Below are 17,597 nucleotides of genomic sequence, written 5' to 3' on the forward strand. Positions count from 1 at the left end.
GTGCGTGTGACTGTGCAAGGACTGAGACGCTGTAATACCGCTATAAGCCCTTCCCTGGTGTACGCCGTGCGTCTGCATGTGCAAGGACTGAGATGCTGTAATACTGCTACATGCCCTTCCCTAGTGTACAGCTGACTGTGCAAGGACTGAGACGCTGTAATACCGCTATAAGCCCTTACTTGGTGTACGCGGTGCGTCTGCATGTGCAAAGACTGAGATGCTGTATTACAGAAAAAAGCCCTTCCCTGGTGTACTGCTGTGCATCTGAATGTGAATGGACTGAGACGCTGTAATGTCGCTATAAGCACTTCCCTAGTGTACAGCAGTGTGCCTGACTGTGCAAGGACTGAGACGCTGTAATACAGCTATAAGCCCTTCCCTGGTGTACTGTCGGACGTGGATCATCAAATCGACAATGTTTAGGTCGACCACTATAAGTCGACAGTCACTAGGTCAACAGGGCTTGAAGGTCGACAGGGTTTCTAGGTCGACATGTGCTAGGTCGACAGGTCAAATGGTCGACATTAGTTTTTTTTTGTGTGTCGTTTTCTGCATACAGTGACCGGGAAGCCTAATTAGTGCACTGTGACCCCTCGCATGGCTCGCTTCGCTTGCCATGCTTCGGGCAAGGTGCCTCGCTTCGCTCAGCACAGATTAACGTTCCAATCGTAATCCACGTAGATCGTTAAATATGAAAAAGTTCAAAAAAAGATATTTTTTTTAAACTCATGTTGACCTTTTGACCTGTCGACCTAGCACGTCAACCTAGAAACCCTGTCGACATCAAACCCTGTCGACCTAGTGACTGTCGACCTAAACATTGTCGACCTAGACAGTGTCGATCTTCAGACCGGATCCCGTACAGCAGTGTGTCTGACTGTGCAAGGACTGAGACGCTGTAATACTGCTATAATAAGCCCTTCGCTGGTGTACCCCGTGAGTCTGACTGAGCAAGGACTGAGACGCTGTACTTCCACTACATGCCCTTCCCTGGTGTACAGCCGTGTGTCCGACTGTGCGAGGACTGAGACGCCCACTGTTAGCATCTTTAGAAGCTTGAATGCCACTTGGGGGTAAATTTACTAAGAAGGGAGTTCTATTTAAGATGGGATGTTGCCGATAGCAACCAATCAGTTTCTACTTCTCATTTATCTAGCACCTTCTAGAAGATAATACATGCAATCTGATTGGTTGCTAAGGGCAACATCCCATCTTAAATAGAACTCCCATCTTAGTAAATTTACCCCCTGGTGTGTTTTTAGATGCAACCACTGGTCGCACCATCAAAACTTGTCCCACGGTAGGTGCAGATTGTCCGTCAGAGTATGGCTTCCAATGTGAGCTATTGTGCGTCTCAGTTTACAACCACTACAGCTTCACGTCAGCGATACTTCCGTAACCTGCCCATAAAACAGACCATCTCCCTGTCACCGTCCCGGAAACACCCAATACATTTTTAAGATATTTCTGGTACCGTGCGTCTCCTGTACATCTCTGGCATTGGCCGTGCATCTGACAGAGAATCAGCCCCTTATGCTATAAATGCCGCAAGTGAGTAGAACCAATGGACAGTACAGTAAGTGCAAAGTTTGCTTCTTGCTTTCGGCAAAACGCAACTAAATATTGGGCCAAATTAAACAGCCTGCCTAAAGCTTATAGCTAAACCATGATACACACACTTGCTGTAATGGTTTGTTAAGCTCACTATAACATATATGCATTTTAAGATGACGTATGACCTGTGCAGGTAAATAATGGGCGTTAGGCATGTCCTAGGAGTGTGGCCATGAGTAAATGGTTGATAGATCTCTTCTCTTGTACATCTCTTCGCTTATCTCCAAGTTTCTCCAAACCTGACTTCTTTGCTCTTCAGAAGATATACGTCTGTCATCCACACTCATTCTCTATAATTCACGATTGCAGGACTTTTTCCGCGCTACACCCACTCTGTGGAATGCCCTCCCAAGCATAATAAGTTTCTCCTCTTGTCTCCATACCTTTACGTGTTCCCTGAAAACTCACCTCTTCAGGTAAGTTTATCAAATTCTGCAACCGCTCACATAAGCGTCATCATTTATTATTTATTTATTAACAGTTTCTTATATAGTGCAGCAAATTCCGTTGCGCTTTACAATTGGAAATAACAATGATAAAACAAAACTGGGTAATAACAAACAGTCAGAGTTAGGAAGGCCCTGCTCGCAAGCTTACAATCTATAGGGAAATAGGCATGGATACACAGGGATAGGTGCTATCTATTGCATAGTTGTCCACCAGATTGTAAAGGTTCTTGGTGGGCTGTATGATATGGTCACACAGCAATGATGAACCGGGGTCGGAAGGAGGGGAAGTGAAGGATGAGAAGACATGTGAGGATATGTGTGGACTGTGCAGAGTGGATGCAGTTTAATAGGAAAGTTTATGAAAGTTAAGTGGGTGGTACTGGAATTTGATACGCTTGCCTGAAGAGGTGAGGGAACGCTTGAAGGTTTGGAGACTAGAGGAGAGTCTTATTGTGCATGGTAGGGCATTCCACAGAGTGGGTGCAGCCCGAAGAAAGTCCTGCAATACTGAGTGGGAGCGAGTAATGAGTGTGTATGAGAGACGCAGATCTTGTGAAGAGCGAAGAGGTCGGGTTGGGAGATAATTTGAGATAAGTGAAGTGATGTACATTGGTGTAGGTTGGTTAATGGCCTTGTGTGTGAGTAAAAGTATTTTATATTGAATACCGTAGAATACAGGTAACCAATGGAGGGACTGACAGGGTGGATCTGCAGACGATGAACGTCTAGCGAGGAAGATTAGCCTTGCAGCTGCATTCAGAATGGATTGTAGTGGTGAGAGTCTCGTTTTGGGAAGACCAGTTAGGAGACTATTGCAATAATCAATGCGGGAGATAATGAGTGCATTTATTAGAGATTTAGCAGGGTCTTGTGTAAGATATGGTCGTATTTTGGATATGTTTTTTTAGATGCATGTAACATGATTCTGAGACAGACTGACTTTGGGGAACAAAGGACAGATCAGAGTCAAGGATGACACCTAGGCAGCGAGATTGTGGAGTAGGGCTGACTGTCGAGTTTTCAACAGTGATAGAGATACTGTATCAGGTTGGTACCTACTATTGGCCGGTGGAAATATAATTAACTCTGTTTTTGAAATATTAAGTTTGAGGTGGCGAGATGTCATCCAAGATGAAATGGCAGAAAGGCATTCAGTGACACGGTCCAGTACAGATAGAGACAAATCAGGGGAGGATAGGTAGATTTGAGTATCATCTGCGAACAGATGATACTGAAATCCAAAAGAGCTGATTAGTTTACCAAGAGATGAGGTATACATTGAGAAAAGCAGAGGACCTAAGACTGAGCCTTGCGGTACTCCAACTGAAAGAGGTAGCGAAGAGGAGGTAGATTCAGAGAAGCGAACACTGAAGGAGCGATTAGAAAGGTAGGATAGGAACCAAGAAAGGCCTGTGTCTTTAAGACCTAGGGATTGTAGTGTTTGTATGAGAAGAGAGTGGTCAACACTGTCAAAGGCAGCAGATAGATCTAGAAGAATAACAAGTGAGTAATAGCCTTTAGACTTCGTAGTGACCAAATCATTAACCACTTTAGTCAGTGCTGTCTCTGTGGAGTGTTGGGAACGGAATCCTGACTGAAGTGGGTCCAATAAGTTGTGCAAGTTAAGAAAGTGTGTGAGTCGAGTGTAAGCAAGTCTCTCAAGTAGCTTAGAGAGACAAGGGAGCTGAGAGATAGGGCGGTAGTTTGAGAGAGAGTTAGGGTCAGAATTTCGTTTTTTCAAAATGGGAGTAATCACTGCATGCTTGAGCAGTGAAGGAAAAAATAGGAATTTAATACCTACCGGTAATTCCTTTTCTCGTAGTCCGTAGTGGATACTGGGGAACTGTACTTTAGTACCATGGGGTATAGATTGGGTCCACTGGAGCATGGCACTTTAAAACCTTTAGTGTGTGTGTGTGTGTGCTGGCTCCTCTCCCTCTATGCCCTTCCTACCAGACTCAGTCTAGGAAACTGTGCCCGAGGAGATGGACATACCAGACTCAGAAGAAAACAGATACAAAAGCGGTGAGGCAATAAGCCAACACACAACCATAAAACAAAAGAAGGAGGGTGCTAACCAGAACAGAGGATAGCAACACCAACCCAACGGTGATAGCAGAGCTAACCCAACAACATAAAGGGACCGCAATGGCGGGCTAACCAAACACTTACCCAGGTAAGCAGGAAAACGAAGCACTGAGGCAGGTGCCCAGTATCCATTACGGACTACGAGAAAAGGAATTACCGGTAAGTATGAAATTCCTATTTTCTCTTACATCCTAGTGGATACTGGTGAACTGTACTTAGTACCATGGGAAAGTCCTAAAGTTCCCAAATGGGTGGGAGAGTGCCGAGACCCCTGAATAACCGCCTGACCAAACTGAAGGTCATCCTTGGCCAAGGTGTCGAACCTATAAAACTTAACAAAGGTGTTCAAACCAGACCAACTGTAAGGCCGAGGCACCCTGGGCAGCCGCCCAGGAGGAACCCACTAATCTCGTCGAGTGGGCCTGAACAGATGTCGGCAAAGGCAGAGCAGTTGAAGTATAGGCTTGTTGAATGGTCAGCCTTAGCTAAAGAGCAACAGATTGCTTAGAAGCCGGTCGACCAATCTTGGTGGCATCATAAAGACAAACAGTGAATCAGATTTACGATGACGAGCAGTCCTCTTGACATAAATCTTCAGAGCCCTCACCACATCCAAGGACTCTGGGCAAAAAGAAGTGTCAGACAACATTGGAACCACAATGGGTTGATTCACGTGAAAAGCCGACACCACTTTCGGCAAAAACTGAGGCCTGGTCCTGAGTTCCGCCCTATCCTCATGAAAAATCAAATATGGGCTCTTACAGGATAAGGCCCCTAATTCAGAAACACGTCTGGCAGATGCTAATACTAATAACATCACAGTCTTCCAGGTAAGAAATTTTAATTCCACCCTATGTAAGGGTTCAAACCTGAAGGAAGGACAAAACCGCATTCAGATCCCACGGAGCCGTGGGAGGTACAAAAGGTGGTTGCATATGAAGAACTCTTTTCAGGAAGGTCTGTACTTATGGCAATAAAGTCAGTTGCTTCTGGAAGAAAATCGAGAGCGCCGAAATCTGCACTTTGACGGATCCTAAACGTAGGCCCATATCCACTCCTGAAGAAACCTTTCTACCTTCACACCAGGAAACATACTTTTTCCAGATACGATGATAATGTTTTGACGTAACCATCTTCCTGGCCTGGACCATAGTGGAAATAACCTTGGAGGGAAGCAAGCCGTAAAATGTAGCTGCGGTAAGTCTGGATAGACGAACGGACCTTGCTGAAGAAGATCCTTTTGAAGCGGCAGAGGCCAGGGATCCTCCAGCGCCATGGTTAGGAGGTCCGAGTACCACACCTGTCGAGGCCAATCCACGGTGATCAGAATTGCCTGAATGCCCTCCCTTCTTAGTCTTTTGAGATCTCTTGGGATTAGCGGTATAGGAAGGAACAGGTACACAAACTGGTATGTCCATGGTGTCGTCAGCGCGTCCACTGCTACAGCCTGCGGATCCCTTGTTCTGGAACAGTAACGGCGGAGCGTCTTGTTGAGACAAGAAGCCATCAGATCTATCTGCGGACAGCCCCAACGGTGAATTAACTGTTGAAACACCTGAGGACGTAGGCTCCCAGTTATCCACTCCTGTAATGAATATGGCTGAGATGACCTTTGCGTTGGCCTCTGCCCAGAGGAGTATCTTTGACACTTCCCGCATTGCCACTCTGCTTTTTGTTCCTCCTTGTCAATTTATGTACACTATTGCCGTGGCGTTGTCCAATTGAACCTGGGTTGCTTGATCCCTCAAGAGATGGTAAGCTTGTAGAAGGGCATTGTAAGTTGCCCTGAGTTCCAAGATGTTTATCGGCAGAGCAGATTCCTGACTTGACCATATCCCCTGGAACTGGGCCCCTTGGGTCACAGCCTCCCAACCCCGGAGGCTGAAATCGAAGGTGAAAAAGTCACGGAGAGCGTGACGAAACGCGTTAGGACCCTCTTTCCTTTACACACTTCTCACCGCCTGGTCTCCGAACAGCTGACTACGGCCATCGGTTCCTTGCCTGCATCACATTGGTCTCCTTTGCCGGCCTGGAGACCGTGTACATCTGCAACGGAACGGCCGATTGAGTGCAACAGCCACACAATCCTCTCCCCGCTAAGCCATTAGAGTGGGCACTGCAGGAATTCACAACCGAGGACGCTCGGTGTTACCAGCCCACGGGAGAAGGTAAAGTGACTACACACAATACGATACTGACAGATAGCTGCGGGGCATATTGCTACAAACTTGTGGCATAGAAACACTGTATCCACTCTGCATTGAGAGAGTTGAACTATTCACACTGCCATCATTTATACAGCAAGTACCATAGTAGTAGCTTCTATGATGACTTATCTACAGCCTAATTACCAATATTGTTACAGCTGCTAGACTCACAGCAATATATTCCATCGGCTTGAGCATTTCAGGACAGGAATTCCTGGTGGATTTTTACCAACTCGGGTGGATACTGATGATATAATCTTATATACGGTGCTATAGTGTTGCAAACTTATATATTTATATATTTCAATATTGTGGATCTTTTTGATGCTAGTTTTAAATGTATTATACTAATAAACTCTTTTAGAAACGTCAGCTCTCCTCTCCTACAATTTAGTCTGTATTTTTTTCACTCCTATGAGCGCAGCCGTTTTTTCTTTTTATTCAACATTACTGTGTGACCATATCATACAGCCCACAAAGAACCTTTGCAATCTAATAGACAATTATGCAATACAGTAGGTCACACCTATCCTTGTGTATCAATACCTATTTGCCTATAGATTGTAATCTTGCGAGCAGGGCCTTCCTACCTCTATGTCTGTCTGTTTTTACCCAGTTTTGTTTTATCACTATTTCCAATTGTAAAGTGCAACAGAAATCAGAAACTGTTAATAAATAGATCTATAGCAAAATAAATAGTCAATAGGTCGACCCAAAATGGTCTACATACTAAAGGTCGACAAGTAACAGGTAGACATGTTCAAAAGGTGAACTAAGGGGTTTATTTACTAAGCTGTGGAGAAAGAGAAAGTGGCGAGAAAGAAATTACCAGCCAATCAGCTCCTAACTGCCATGTTACAAGCTGTGTTTGAAAAATGACAGGAGAGGACTGGCTGGTATTTTATCTTTCTCCACTTTATCTCTCTTCAAGGCCTTGTAAACAGACCCCTAAATGTAAATGTAATGCACCTTATCACTTTACTAGTACCAAGTGGAAGCAGTGGGAAAAAAACAAAACAAGAATACACACATGCAATTCTGAAGTTTCTAGGGCCGGGAGGGCACATACATAATAATTGCTTTTTGAATGTTTTTTTTTATATCCTAAACATTTGGCCAAAATGTAAACGGCAGGTCCGGCTGCATTTTGAACCTGATGGGACATCTGCATGGATTGATGGCGTGTTGATGGTCAAAACCACTGAATGTACTAAAGGTTGTGTTGACCGTTTACAATCAACCCCTTGTCAATGTCCTTAGGTCTCTAAACTACGATCCAACAACACCGCCACGGCTTTGACGTGCTATATAGATCCCTAGTATCTGTGCAGCCCCTTCTACATGATTTTGCTGAATGCAAAATATTTATATATATTTTTTGTTAATTAAGTGCCATGCCCTGCAAATTCATAACCAGCATGAGACCTTTTAGGCTGATAGTGGGAAAATCAGGGAGGGTGGGGGGAGACAGAAAAAGTGGCCTCCCCCGAACTTCCAGGTATCCAGCACTAGGCTTTACCAGTCAGGGCTGGTGGCACTATAAGCAGAGGGGACAATCTTAACGTCCATACAATATGAAAACAGAAATGAACAAGGCCACTTACTTTGGCTGAGTGCTCCATAGTGACAACTACTTTCGTTCCTGAGCTAGACACCAAATCCATGGCTCCACCCATTCCTTTCACCATCTTACCCTGGAAGAAGAGAAAGACCTGTTTCAGCTGAGAACTTTATGTACTTAGGTTTCCACTTTTGATAACACCAATGTCAAAAAGGAGTATATATTTTGTTAATAAAGCATAAGGTAATATATACACAGTAAAATATAAGTATTATTGTAAGGTGGGAGCTGCGGTAGGCTGGGCAGGAGGGTGTACCGGCTGAGGTCTGACTGATATGGTAATAAGCAGCGCACGGGGTGAGCCTCCACAGTATCAGTAATAGTTGAGGCACTGACTTCACATATCATAGTATTAATGAAGCTTTATTTTACATTTGTTATTATGCCATATGCTATTTAAATGAAGATCCTACATCCTAACAGGGCCATCAAGTGATTGTGCTTTGCTTGGAAAACTTACCAACTGGTTCATCTGAGGTGTGGGAAAAAAAAGTTATGATGGTACATACCATTAAAAAGACCTGCAAACATCATTCTGACATAGGGCCTGATTCTGAGTTGGGAATCAGAATCAGAATCAGCTTAATTGGCCAGGTATACTTACGTATACTAGGAATTTGTCTTCGGTTTGCTATACAACAGCCAAGTAGGTAACAGGTAAGCAGGTGTGTGTGTGTGTGTGGGGGGGGGGGGGGGGGGGGAAGTAAAGTTACACAGATAGGTATACCGTAGGGACACAAGTGAGTTACATGTACGTCTAGTCAGTCAATGTTCAGGAGTTCAGCAGGTGGACAGCTTGGGGAAAGAAACTTTTGAGGCTTCTGGTGGATCTGGCGGGGACAGCCCTGTAACGCCTGCCTGAAGGAAGCAAGTTAAACATGCTGTGGCCGGGGTGTAGCTGGTCTTTTACTATCTTCATTGCCCGCTTTTTAGCTCTGGACAAGTACAGGTCCTGGACTGAGGGAAGGTCGGCCCCGATGATCTTCTCTGCGGTTCTGACCACCTTTTGGAGCCTGCATATGTCCCTCGCGCTGGCGGAGCTGTACCATACGAGTATCGAGGAGCACAGTACCGACTCCACAATCGCGGAGTAGAAGAGGAGCAGGAGCTTCTGTGGGATGTTGAACTTCCTTAGTTGCCTGAGGAAGAACAACCTCTGCTGCGCTTTCCCAACAGTGGCGTCAGTGTTGGACCCCCATTTAAGGTCCCTGGAGATTGTGGTCCCTAGAAACTTGAAGGAGTCCACTAGCGATACCACACTGTCAGCAATCGTTAGCGGAGGTGCACTAGATGACTTCTTCCTGAAGTCCACTATCATCTCGACAGTTTTGAGGGGGTTGAGGTCAAGGTTGTTGTGGATGCACCACTGGGCCAGCCGGTCTACTTCCTGTCTATAGGTCGATTCGTCCCCATCCTTGATGAGGCCGATGACGGTGGTGTCATCGGCGAATTTGATGATACTTACTGATTGCGCCTCTGAGGTACAGTCATTTGTGTACAGGGAGAAGAGCAGGGGTGAGAGGACACAGCCCTGAGGGGCCCCTGTACTGATGGACCGCGCTTGAGAGGTGAATTCCCCCGCTTTCACCACCTGTGTCCTATCTGTCAGGAAGTCTATTATCCAGGAACAGGTAGCTTCTGGGACCCCTAGGCGAAGTAATTTGGGGTGGAGGATGCTGGGGACGATTGTATTGAAGGCCGAGCTGAAATCGACAAACAGGACCCTCGCGTAGGTACCGGGAATGTCTAGGTGCTGTAGAATGTAGTGCAGGCCCAGGTTGACTGCATCCTCGACACACCGATTCGAGCGATAGGCGAACTGCAGGGGGTCCAGTTGGGGGCCAGTCACAGTTTTCAGGTGATTCAAAACCAGACGCTCGAACGTTTTCATGACCACAGACGTCAGTGCTATCGGCCTGTAGTCGTTCAGGTTCGTGATAGTGGGTTTCTTGGGGACCGGGACTATAGTAGACCTTTTGAGGCAGGAAGGGACTTTCTGTAGCTCCAGCGATTTATTGAAGATCTTGGTGAATATGGGGGCGAGCTGACCCGCACATGCTCTTAGGGCAGATGGTGACACTCCGCCAGGACCCGGAGCTTTCCTGGTTTTGGTCCTTTTGAACAATGCCTCCACCTCTTCTTGGGTGACTTGCAGTGCCTGGGGTTGGCCGTCGGTGTTCGGGGCATCGTAGAGGTGATTGTTTGGGTTGCAGGGGACTTCTTTTGCGAACCTGCAATAAAAGTGGTTCAGTTCATCTGCAAGGTCTTGGTGCATGGCGGTGGACTTTGATGTTTTCCTATAGTTGGTTATGGATTGCATTCCTTTCCATACAGATACGGGGTCATTGGTGGATAGATCGTTTGTCAGCTTGTCCGAGAACCGCTTTTTTGCTTGCCTAATTCCTTTAGTCAGAGAGTTCCTAGTACGGTTGTATAGTGCTCTGTCACCGCTGCTATAGGCCTCCTCTTTAAAGTAGGAAAGAGCTAGTAAAGGTTTACAGTACCTGGACAAGCCGTGTTGCAATGCAATGAGAGCAAATATAGTACATGCGTTATTTTTATTTTGCATGCAGGGTAAAATAAGAATTTACTTACCGATAATTCTATTTCTCATAGTCCGTAGTGGATGCTGGGACTCCGTAAGGGCCATGGGGAATAGCGGCTCCGCAGGAGACTGGGCACAAAAGTAAAAGCTTGAACTAGCTGGTGTGCACTGGCTCCTCCCCCTATGACCCTCCTCCAAGCCTCAGTTAGGATACTGTGCCCGGACGAGCGTACATAATAAGGAAGGATATTGAATCCCGGGTAAGACTCATACCAGCCACACCAATCACACCGTACAACCTGTGATCTGAACCCAGTTAACAATATGATAAACGAAGGAGCCTCTGAAAAGATGGCTCACAACAATAATAACCCGAATTTTGTAACAATAACTATATACAAGTATTGCAGACAATCCGCAATCCGCCCAGCATCCACTACGGACTATGAGAAATAGAATTATCGGTAAGTAAATTCTTATTTTCTCTAACGTCCTAAGTGGATGCTGGGACTCCGTAAGGACCATGGGGATTATACCAAAGCTCCCAAACGGGCGGGAGAGTGCGGATGACTCTGCAGCACCGAATGAGAGAACTCCAGGTCCTCCTCAGCCAGGGTATCAAATTTGTAGAATTTAGCAAACGTGTTTGCCCCTGACCAAGTAGCTGCTCGGCAAAGTTGTAAGGCCGAGACCCCTCGGGCAGCCGCCCAAGATGAGCCCACCTTCCTTGTGGAATGGGCTTTTACAGATTTTGGCTGTGGCAGGCCTGCCACAGAATGTGCAAGCTGAATTGTACTACAAATCCAACGAGCAATCGTCTGCTTAGAAGCAGGAGCACCCAGCTTGTTGGGTGCATACAGGATAAACAGCGAGTCAGATTTCCTGACTCCAGCCGTCCTGGAAATATATATTTTCAGGGCCCTGACTACGTCCAGTAACTTGGAGTCCTCCAAGTCCCTAGTAGCCGCAGGCACCACAATAGGCTGGTTCACGTGAAACGCTGAAACCACCTTTGGGAGAAATTGAGGACGAGTCCTCAATTCTGCCCTATCCGTGTGAAAAATCAGGTAAGGGCTTTTATAAGATAAAGCCGCCAATTCTGAGACACGCCTGGCTGAAGCCAGGACTAACAGCATTACCACCTTCCATGTGAGATATTTTAATTCCACAGTGGTGAGTGGTTCAAACCAATGTGATTTTAGGAACCCCAAAACCACACTGAGATCCCAAGGTGCCACCGGGGGCACAAAAGGAGGCTGTATATGCAGTACCCCTTTGACAAACGTCTGGACTTCAGGCACTAAAGCCAGTTCTTTTTGGAAGAAAATCGACAGGGCCGAAATTTGAACTTTAATGGACCCTAATTTTAGGCCCATAGACAGTCCTGTTTGCAGGAAATGTAGGAAGCGACCCAGTTGAAATTCCTCTGTAGGGGCCTCATTGGCCTCACACCACGCAACATATTTTCGCCAAATGCGGTGATAATGTTTTGCAATTACATCCTTCCTGGCCTTTATCAGGGTAGGGATGACTTCTTCTGGAATGCCTTTTTCCTTCAGGATCCGGCGTTCAACCGCCATGCCGTCAAACGCAGCCGCGGTAAGTCTTGGAACAGACAAGGTCCCTGCTGGAGCAGGTCCTTTCTTAGAGGTAGAGGCCACGGGTCCTCCGTGAGCATCTCTTGAAGTTCCGGGTACCAAGTCCTTCTTGGCCAATCCGGAACCACGAATATAGTTCTTACTCCTCTCCTTTTTATGATTCTCAGTACTTTTGGTATGAGAGGCAGAGGAGGGAACACATACACTGACTGGTACACCCATGGTGTTACCAGAGCGTCCACCGCTATTGCCTGAGGGTCCCTTGACCTGGCGCAATATCTGTCTAGTTTTTTGTTGAGACGGGACGCCATCATGTCCACCTTTGGTTTTTCCCAACGGTTTACCATCTCGTGGAAGACTTCTGGATGAAGTCCCCACTCCCCCGGGTGAAGGTCGTGTCTGCTGAGGAAGTCCGCTTCCCAGTTGTCCACTCCCGGAATGAACACTGCTGACAGTGCTATCACATGATTCTCCGCCCAGCGAAGAATCCTTGCAGCTTCTGCCATCGCCCTCCTGCTTCTCGTGCCGCCCTGTCTGTTTACGTGGGCGACTGACGTGATGTTGTCCGATTGGATCAATACCGCCTGACCCTGAAGCAGGAGTTTTGCTTGACTTAGGGCATTGTAAATGGCCCTTAGTTCCAGAATGTTTATATGAAGAGATGTTTCCATGCTTGACCACAAGCCCTGGAAATTTTGTCCCTGTGTGACTGCTCCCCAGCCTCTCAGGCTGGCATCTGTGGTCACCAGGATCCAATCCTGAATGCCGAATCTGCGGCCCTCTAGTAGATGAGCACTCTGCAGCCACCACAGAAGAGACACCCTTGTCCTTGGCGACAGGGTTATCCGCTGATGCATCTGAAGATGCGATCCGGACCATTTGTCCAGAAGATCCCACTGAAACGTTCTTGCATGGAATCGCTTCGTAAGAAGCCACCATTTTTCCCAGGACCCTCGTGCACTGATGCACTGACACCTGGCCTGGTTTTAGGAGATTCCTGACTAGCTCGGATAACTCCCTGGCCTTCTCCTCTGGGAGAAACACCTTTTTCTGGACTGTGTCCAGAATCATTCCTAGGAACAGGAGACGTGTCGTTGGAATCAGCTGCGATTTTGGAATATTTAGGATCCACCCGTGCTGACGTAACACTAACTGAGATAGTGCTACTCCGACTTCTAACTGTTCCCTGGACCTTGCCCTTATCAGGAGATCGTCCAAGTAAGGGATAATTAAAACGCCTTTTCTTCGAAGAAGAATCATCATTTCGGCCATTACCTTGGTAAAGACCCGAGGTGCCGTGGACAACCCAAACGGCAGCGTCTGAAACTGATAATGACAGTTTTGTACTACAAACCTGAGGTACCCTTGGTGAGAAGGGTAGATTGGGACGTGGAGATAAGCATCTTTGATGTCCAGAGACACCATATAGTCCCCTTCTTCCAGGTTTGCTATCACTGCTCTGAGTGACTCCATCTTGAATTTGAACCTCTTTATGTAAGTGTTCAAGGATTTTAGATTTAAAATTGGTCTCACCGAGCCGTCCGGCTTCGGTACCACAAACAGCGTGGAATAATACCCCTTTCCCTGTTGTAGGAGAGGTACCTTGATTATCACCTGCTGGGAATACAGCTTGTGAATGGCTTCCAAAACTGCCTCCCTGTCGGAGGGAGACTTTGGTAGAGCAGACTTCAGGAACCGGCGAGGGGGAGACGTCTCGAATTCCAGTTTGTACCCCTGTGATACTACCTGCAGAATCCAGGGGTCCACTTGCGAGTGAGCCCACTGCGCGTTGAAATTTTTGAGACGGGCCCCCACCGTGTCCGAGTCCGCTTGTAAAGCCCCAGCGTCATGCTGAAGACTTGGCAGAAGCAGAGGAGGGCTTCTGCTCCTGGGAAGAGGCTGCCTGGTGCAGTCTTTTTCCTCGTCCTCTGCCCCGGGGCAGAAATGAGTGGCCTTTTGCCCGCCTGTACTTATGGGAACGAAAGGACTGAGTTTGAAAAGACGGTGTCTTTTTCTGCTGAGAGGTGACCTGGGGTAAAAAGGTGGACTTTCCGGTCGTTGCCGTGGCCACCAGGTCCGATAGACCGGCCCCAAATAACTCCTCTCCTTTAAACGGCAATACTTCCATATGTCGTTTGGAATCCGCATCCCCTGACCACTGTCGCGTCCATAACGCTCTTCTGGCAGAAATGGACATAGCACTCACTCTTGATGCCAGGGTGCAAATATCCCTCTGTGCATCACGCATATATAGTAATGCATCCTTCAAATGCTCTATAGTTAGTAATATACTGTCCCTATCCAGGGTATCAATATTTTCAGTCAGGGAATCCGACCACGCCATTCCAGCACTGCACATCCAGGCTGATGCGATTGCTGGTCGCAGTATAACACCAGTATGTGTGTATATACCCTTCAGGATATTTTTCAGCCTTCTATCCGCTGGTTCTTTGAGGGCGGCCGTATCAGGAGACGGTAACGCTACTTGTTTAGATAAACGTGTGAGCGCTTTATCTACTTTAGGGGGTGTTTCCCAACGTGCCCTAACCTCTGGCGGGAAAGGGTATAGTGCCAATAATTTATTAGAGATTAGCACTTTTTTATCGGGGGAAACCCACGCTTTATCACACACCTCATTTAATTCATCTGACTCAGGAAAAGCTACTGGTAGTTTTTTCACTCCCCACATAATACCCTTCTTTGTGGTACTTGTAGTGTCAGAAATGTTCAATGCCTCCTTCATTGCCGTGATCATGTAACGTGTGGCCCTACTGGACATTACGTTTGTCTCCTCACCGTCGACACTGGACTCAGTATCCGTGTCTGGGTCTGTGTCGACCCACTGAGGTAACGGGCGTTTTATCGCCCCTGACGGTGTCTGAGACGCCTGGACAGGCACTAATTGATTTGTCGGCTGTCTCATGTCGTCAACAGTTTTTTGTAAAGTGCTGACATTGTCACGTAGTTCTTTAAATACAACCATCCAGTCAGGTGTCGACTCCCTAGGGGGTGACATCACTAATACAGGCAATTGCTCTGCTTCCACATCATTATCCTCCTCATACATGTCGACACAATCGTACCGACACCCAGCACACACACAGGGAATGCTCTGATAGAGGACAGGACCCCACTAGCCCTTTGGGGAGACAGAGGGAGAGTTTGCCAGCACACACCAGAGCGCTATATATATATATAGGGATAACCTTATATAAGTGTTACTCCCTTTTATAGCTGCTGTTTATAATTTAGCTGCCAATAGTGCCCCCCCTCTCTCGTTTTTACCCTGATTCTGTAGGGACTGCAGGGGAGAGCCAGGGAGCCGTCCTTCCAGCGGAACTGTGAGGGAAAATGGCGCTTGTGTGCTGAGGAGATAGGCTCCGCCCCTTCACGACGGCCTTATCTCCCGCTTTTTTCTGGAAAACTGTCAGGGGTTAAATACATCCATATAGCCCAGGAGCTATATGTGATGTATTTCTTTTGCCATCCTAAGGTATTTCTGTTTTTTATTGCGTCTCAGGGCACTCCCCCCCAGCGCCCTGCACCCTCAGTGACCGGAGTGTGAAGTGTGCTGAGAGCAATGGCGCACAGCTGCAGTGCTGTGCGCTACCTTAGTTGAAGACAGGAACGTCTTCTGCCGCCGATTTCACCGGACCTCTTCGTTCTTCTGGCTCTGTAAGGGGGCCGGCGGCGCGGCTCCGGGACCCATCCAGGCTGAACCTGTGATCGTCCCTCTGGAGCTAATGTCCAGTAGCCTAAGAAACCCAATCCACTCTGCACACAGGTGAGTTCGTTTCTTCTCCCCTTAGTCCCACGATGCAGTGAGCCTGTTGCCAGCAGGACTCACTGAAAATAAAAAACCTAAAATAAACTTTTACTCTAAGCAGCTCAGGAGAGCCACCTAGCATGCACCCTTCTCGTTCGGGCACAAAAATCTAACTGAGGCTTGGAGGAGGGTCATAGGGGGAGGAGCCAGTGCACACCAGCTAGTTCAAGCTTTTACTTTTGTGCCCAGTCTCCTGCGGAGCCGCTATTCCCCATGGTCCTTACGGAGTCCCAGCATCCACTTAGGACGTTAGAGAAATACTGGATAATTTTGCATGTAGTCCACAAATGCTGTAAAGCTTTTACGTTACACTGCAATTTAGATTTCAGTGTGGACCATACTTGCCTACTCTCCCGGAATGGCCGGGAGGCTCCCGAAAATCGGGTGACCCTCCCGGCCCCCCGGAAGAGCAGGCAAGTCTCCCGATTTGCGGGGTCCCCCCTGCCCGCCCACTTAGTGTGTAAAGTGGGCGGTCCGGGCAGTCGATGACGCGATTCTTGCTGAATCGCGTCATCATAGCCACGCCCCCTGCAGTGTAATGCCGGTGATCGCGGCATTACAGAGCGGGGGCGTGGTTTAAAGGAGGTGTCACTGTGACCCCGCCCTTGCTCCACCTCTGTCCCGCCTCCGGCCACCCCCTCCTATACAGCACAGCCTCCCCTGCCCGCGCGCTGAGCCGACCTGGCTGCTCTCTCCCGCAGAGAGCAGCCAGAATATCGGTAAGTATGGTGTGGACACTCCCCTCACAAATCTTAATCTCTCTGCACATTTATATCTGCGGCATCTGCAGTGTAACATGGTTTTAACAAGGTGCACAGTTACTTGCTCTTTCTTAATTTATTCCCAATCGAGAAACAGGCCAACAGTCCGCTATGAATGGTACCATGGCAACCCCACCCCACTTGATACAATGCAAAAAATCATAACACTACTTCACGGGGGGGTGTTGCGATGACGCCATCCATTGTGTCACACCCCTGCCCCCTCGGTGAACAGATCAGAAAGGTATGTATATATAAATTTTACAACAGCTGTTTAATAGTATCACCTCCCCCCCTCCCCCCGTCATTATATTTTAGACATAAGCTCATCCCATGTTACTTTAGCATACAGCCTAGACTTAAAAGCTTGGGGCAAGAGACATCGCTGTGTTGTGTTGGATGTTTGTGACTGTGAGTCAGGACCACATCTCGGGGAGAGTGTGATAGGACTACTGAAGTACTGGGCCACACTCCCTCCCTACAGAAACACCATTTTATTTCCACACAGCGATTAGGCACCATTTCTGTTTTGTGCGGTCGTGGAATGCCGCTCAACCTCCCACAAATCATGACAAGCGTGTCAATTGCGGGAAAGCAAGTCAGTCCCCTCAAATCATGAACATCCACTAAAATCAGAAACAGGAGGTATACAGTATCTTTAGGATAGTATCTTAATGGGAATTGGTAAAATGGAAACCCTAAGACTGCAGTCATGTAAGCTGCTGCGACATCACTGACCCCGCCGTGTGTATGAAACTACCAATCCACACCGTACATTTGTACAGAGCAAATCTGAAAAAGCTCCCAGACGCTATTTAGAGATGCAAACCCCCCCCCCCCCCCCATAACATGGTAGGCAGCTTTCTGCAGCAGACTAAAGTACAGCAT

General features: G+C 47.4%; 1 protein-coding gene across 2 annotated transcripts in view; it reads right to left on the bottom strand.

Moving 5' to 3' along the window:
• Nucleotides 1–17,597, bottom strand: part of OXCT1 (3-oxoacid CoA-transferase 1) — a 335,539-nt gene that overhangs the window by 56,769 nt on the left and 261,173 nt on the right. For both annotated transcript variants that reach the window (XM_063961479.1, XM_063961471.1), the window contains one exon: nucleotides 7,963–8,052. In XM_063961479.1, the coding sequence (XP_063817549.1) occupies nucleotides 7,963–8,052 (90 nt within the window). The remainder of the gene's footprint in view (nucleotides 1–7,962; nucleotides 8,053–17,597) is intronic.

The sequence above is a fragment of the Pseudophryne corroboree genome, chromosome 1 (genome assembly GCF_028390025.1).
Source record: "Pseudophryne corroboree isolate aPseCor3 chromosome 1, aPseCor3.hap2, whole genome shotgun sequence".
Classification (NCBI taxonomy): domain Eukaryota; kingdom Metazoa; phylum Chordata; class Amphibia; order Anura; family Myobatrachidae; genus Pseudophryne; species Pseudophryne corroboree.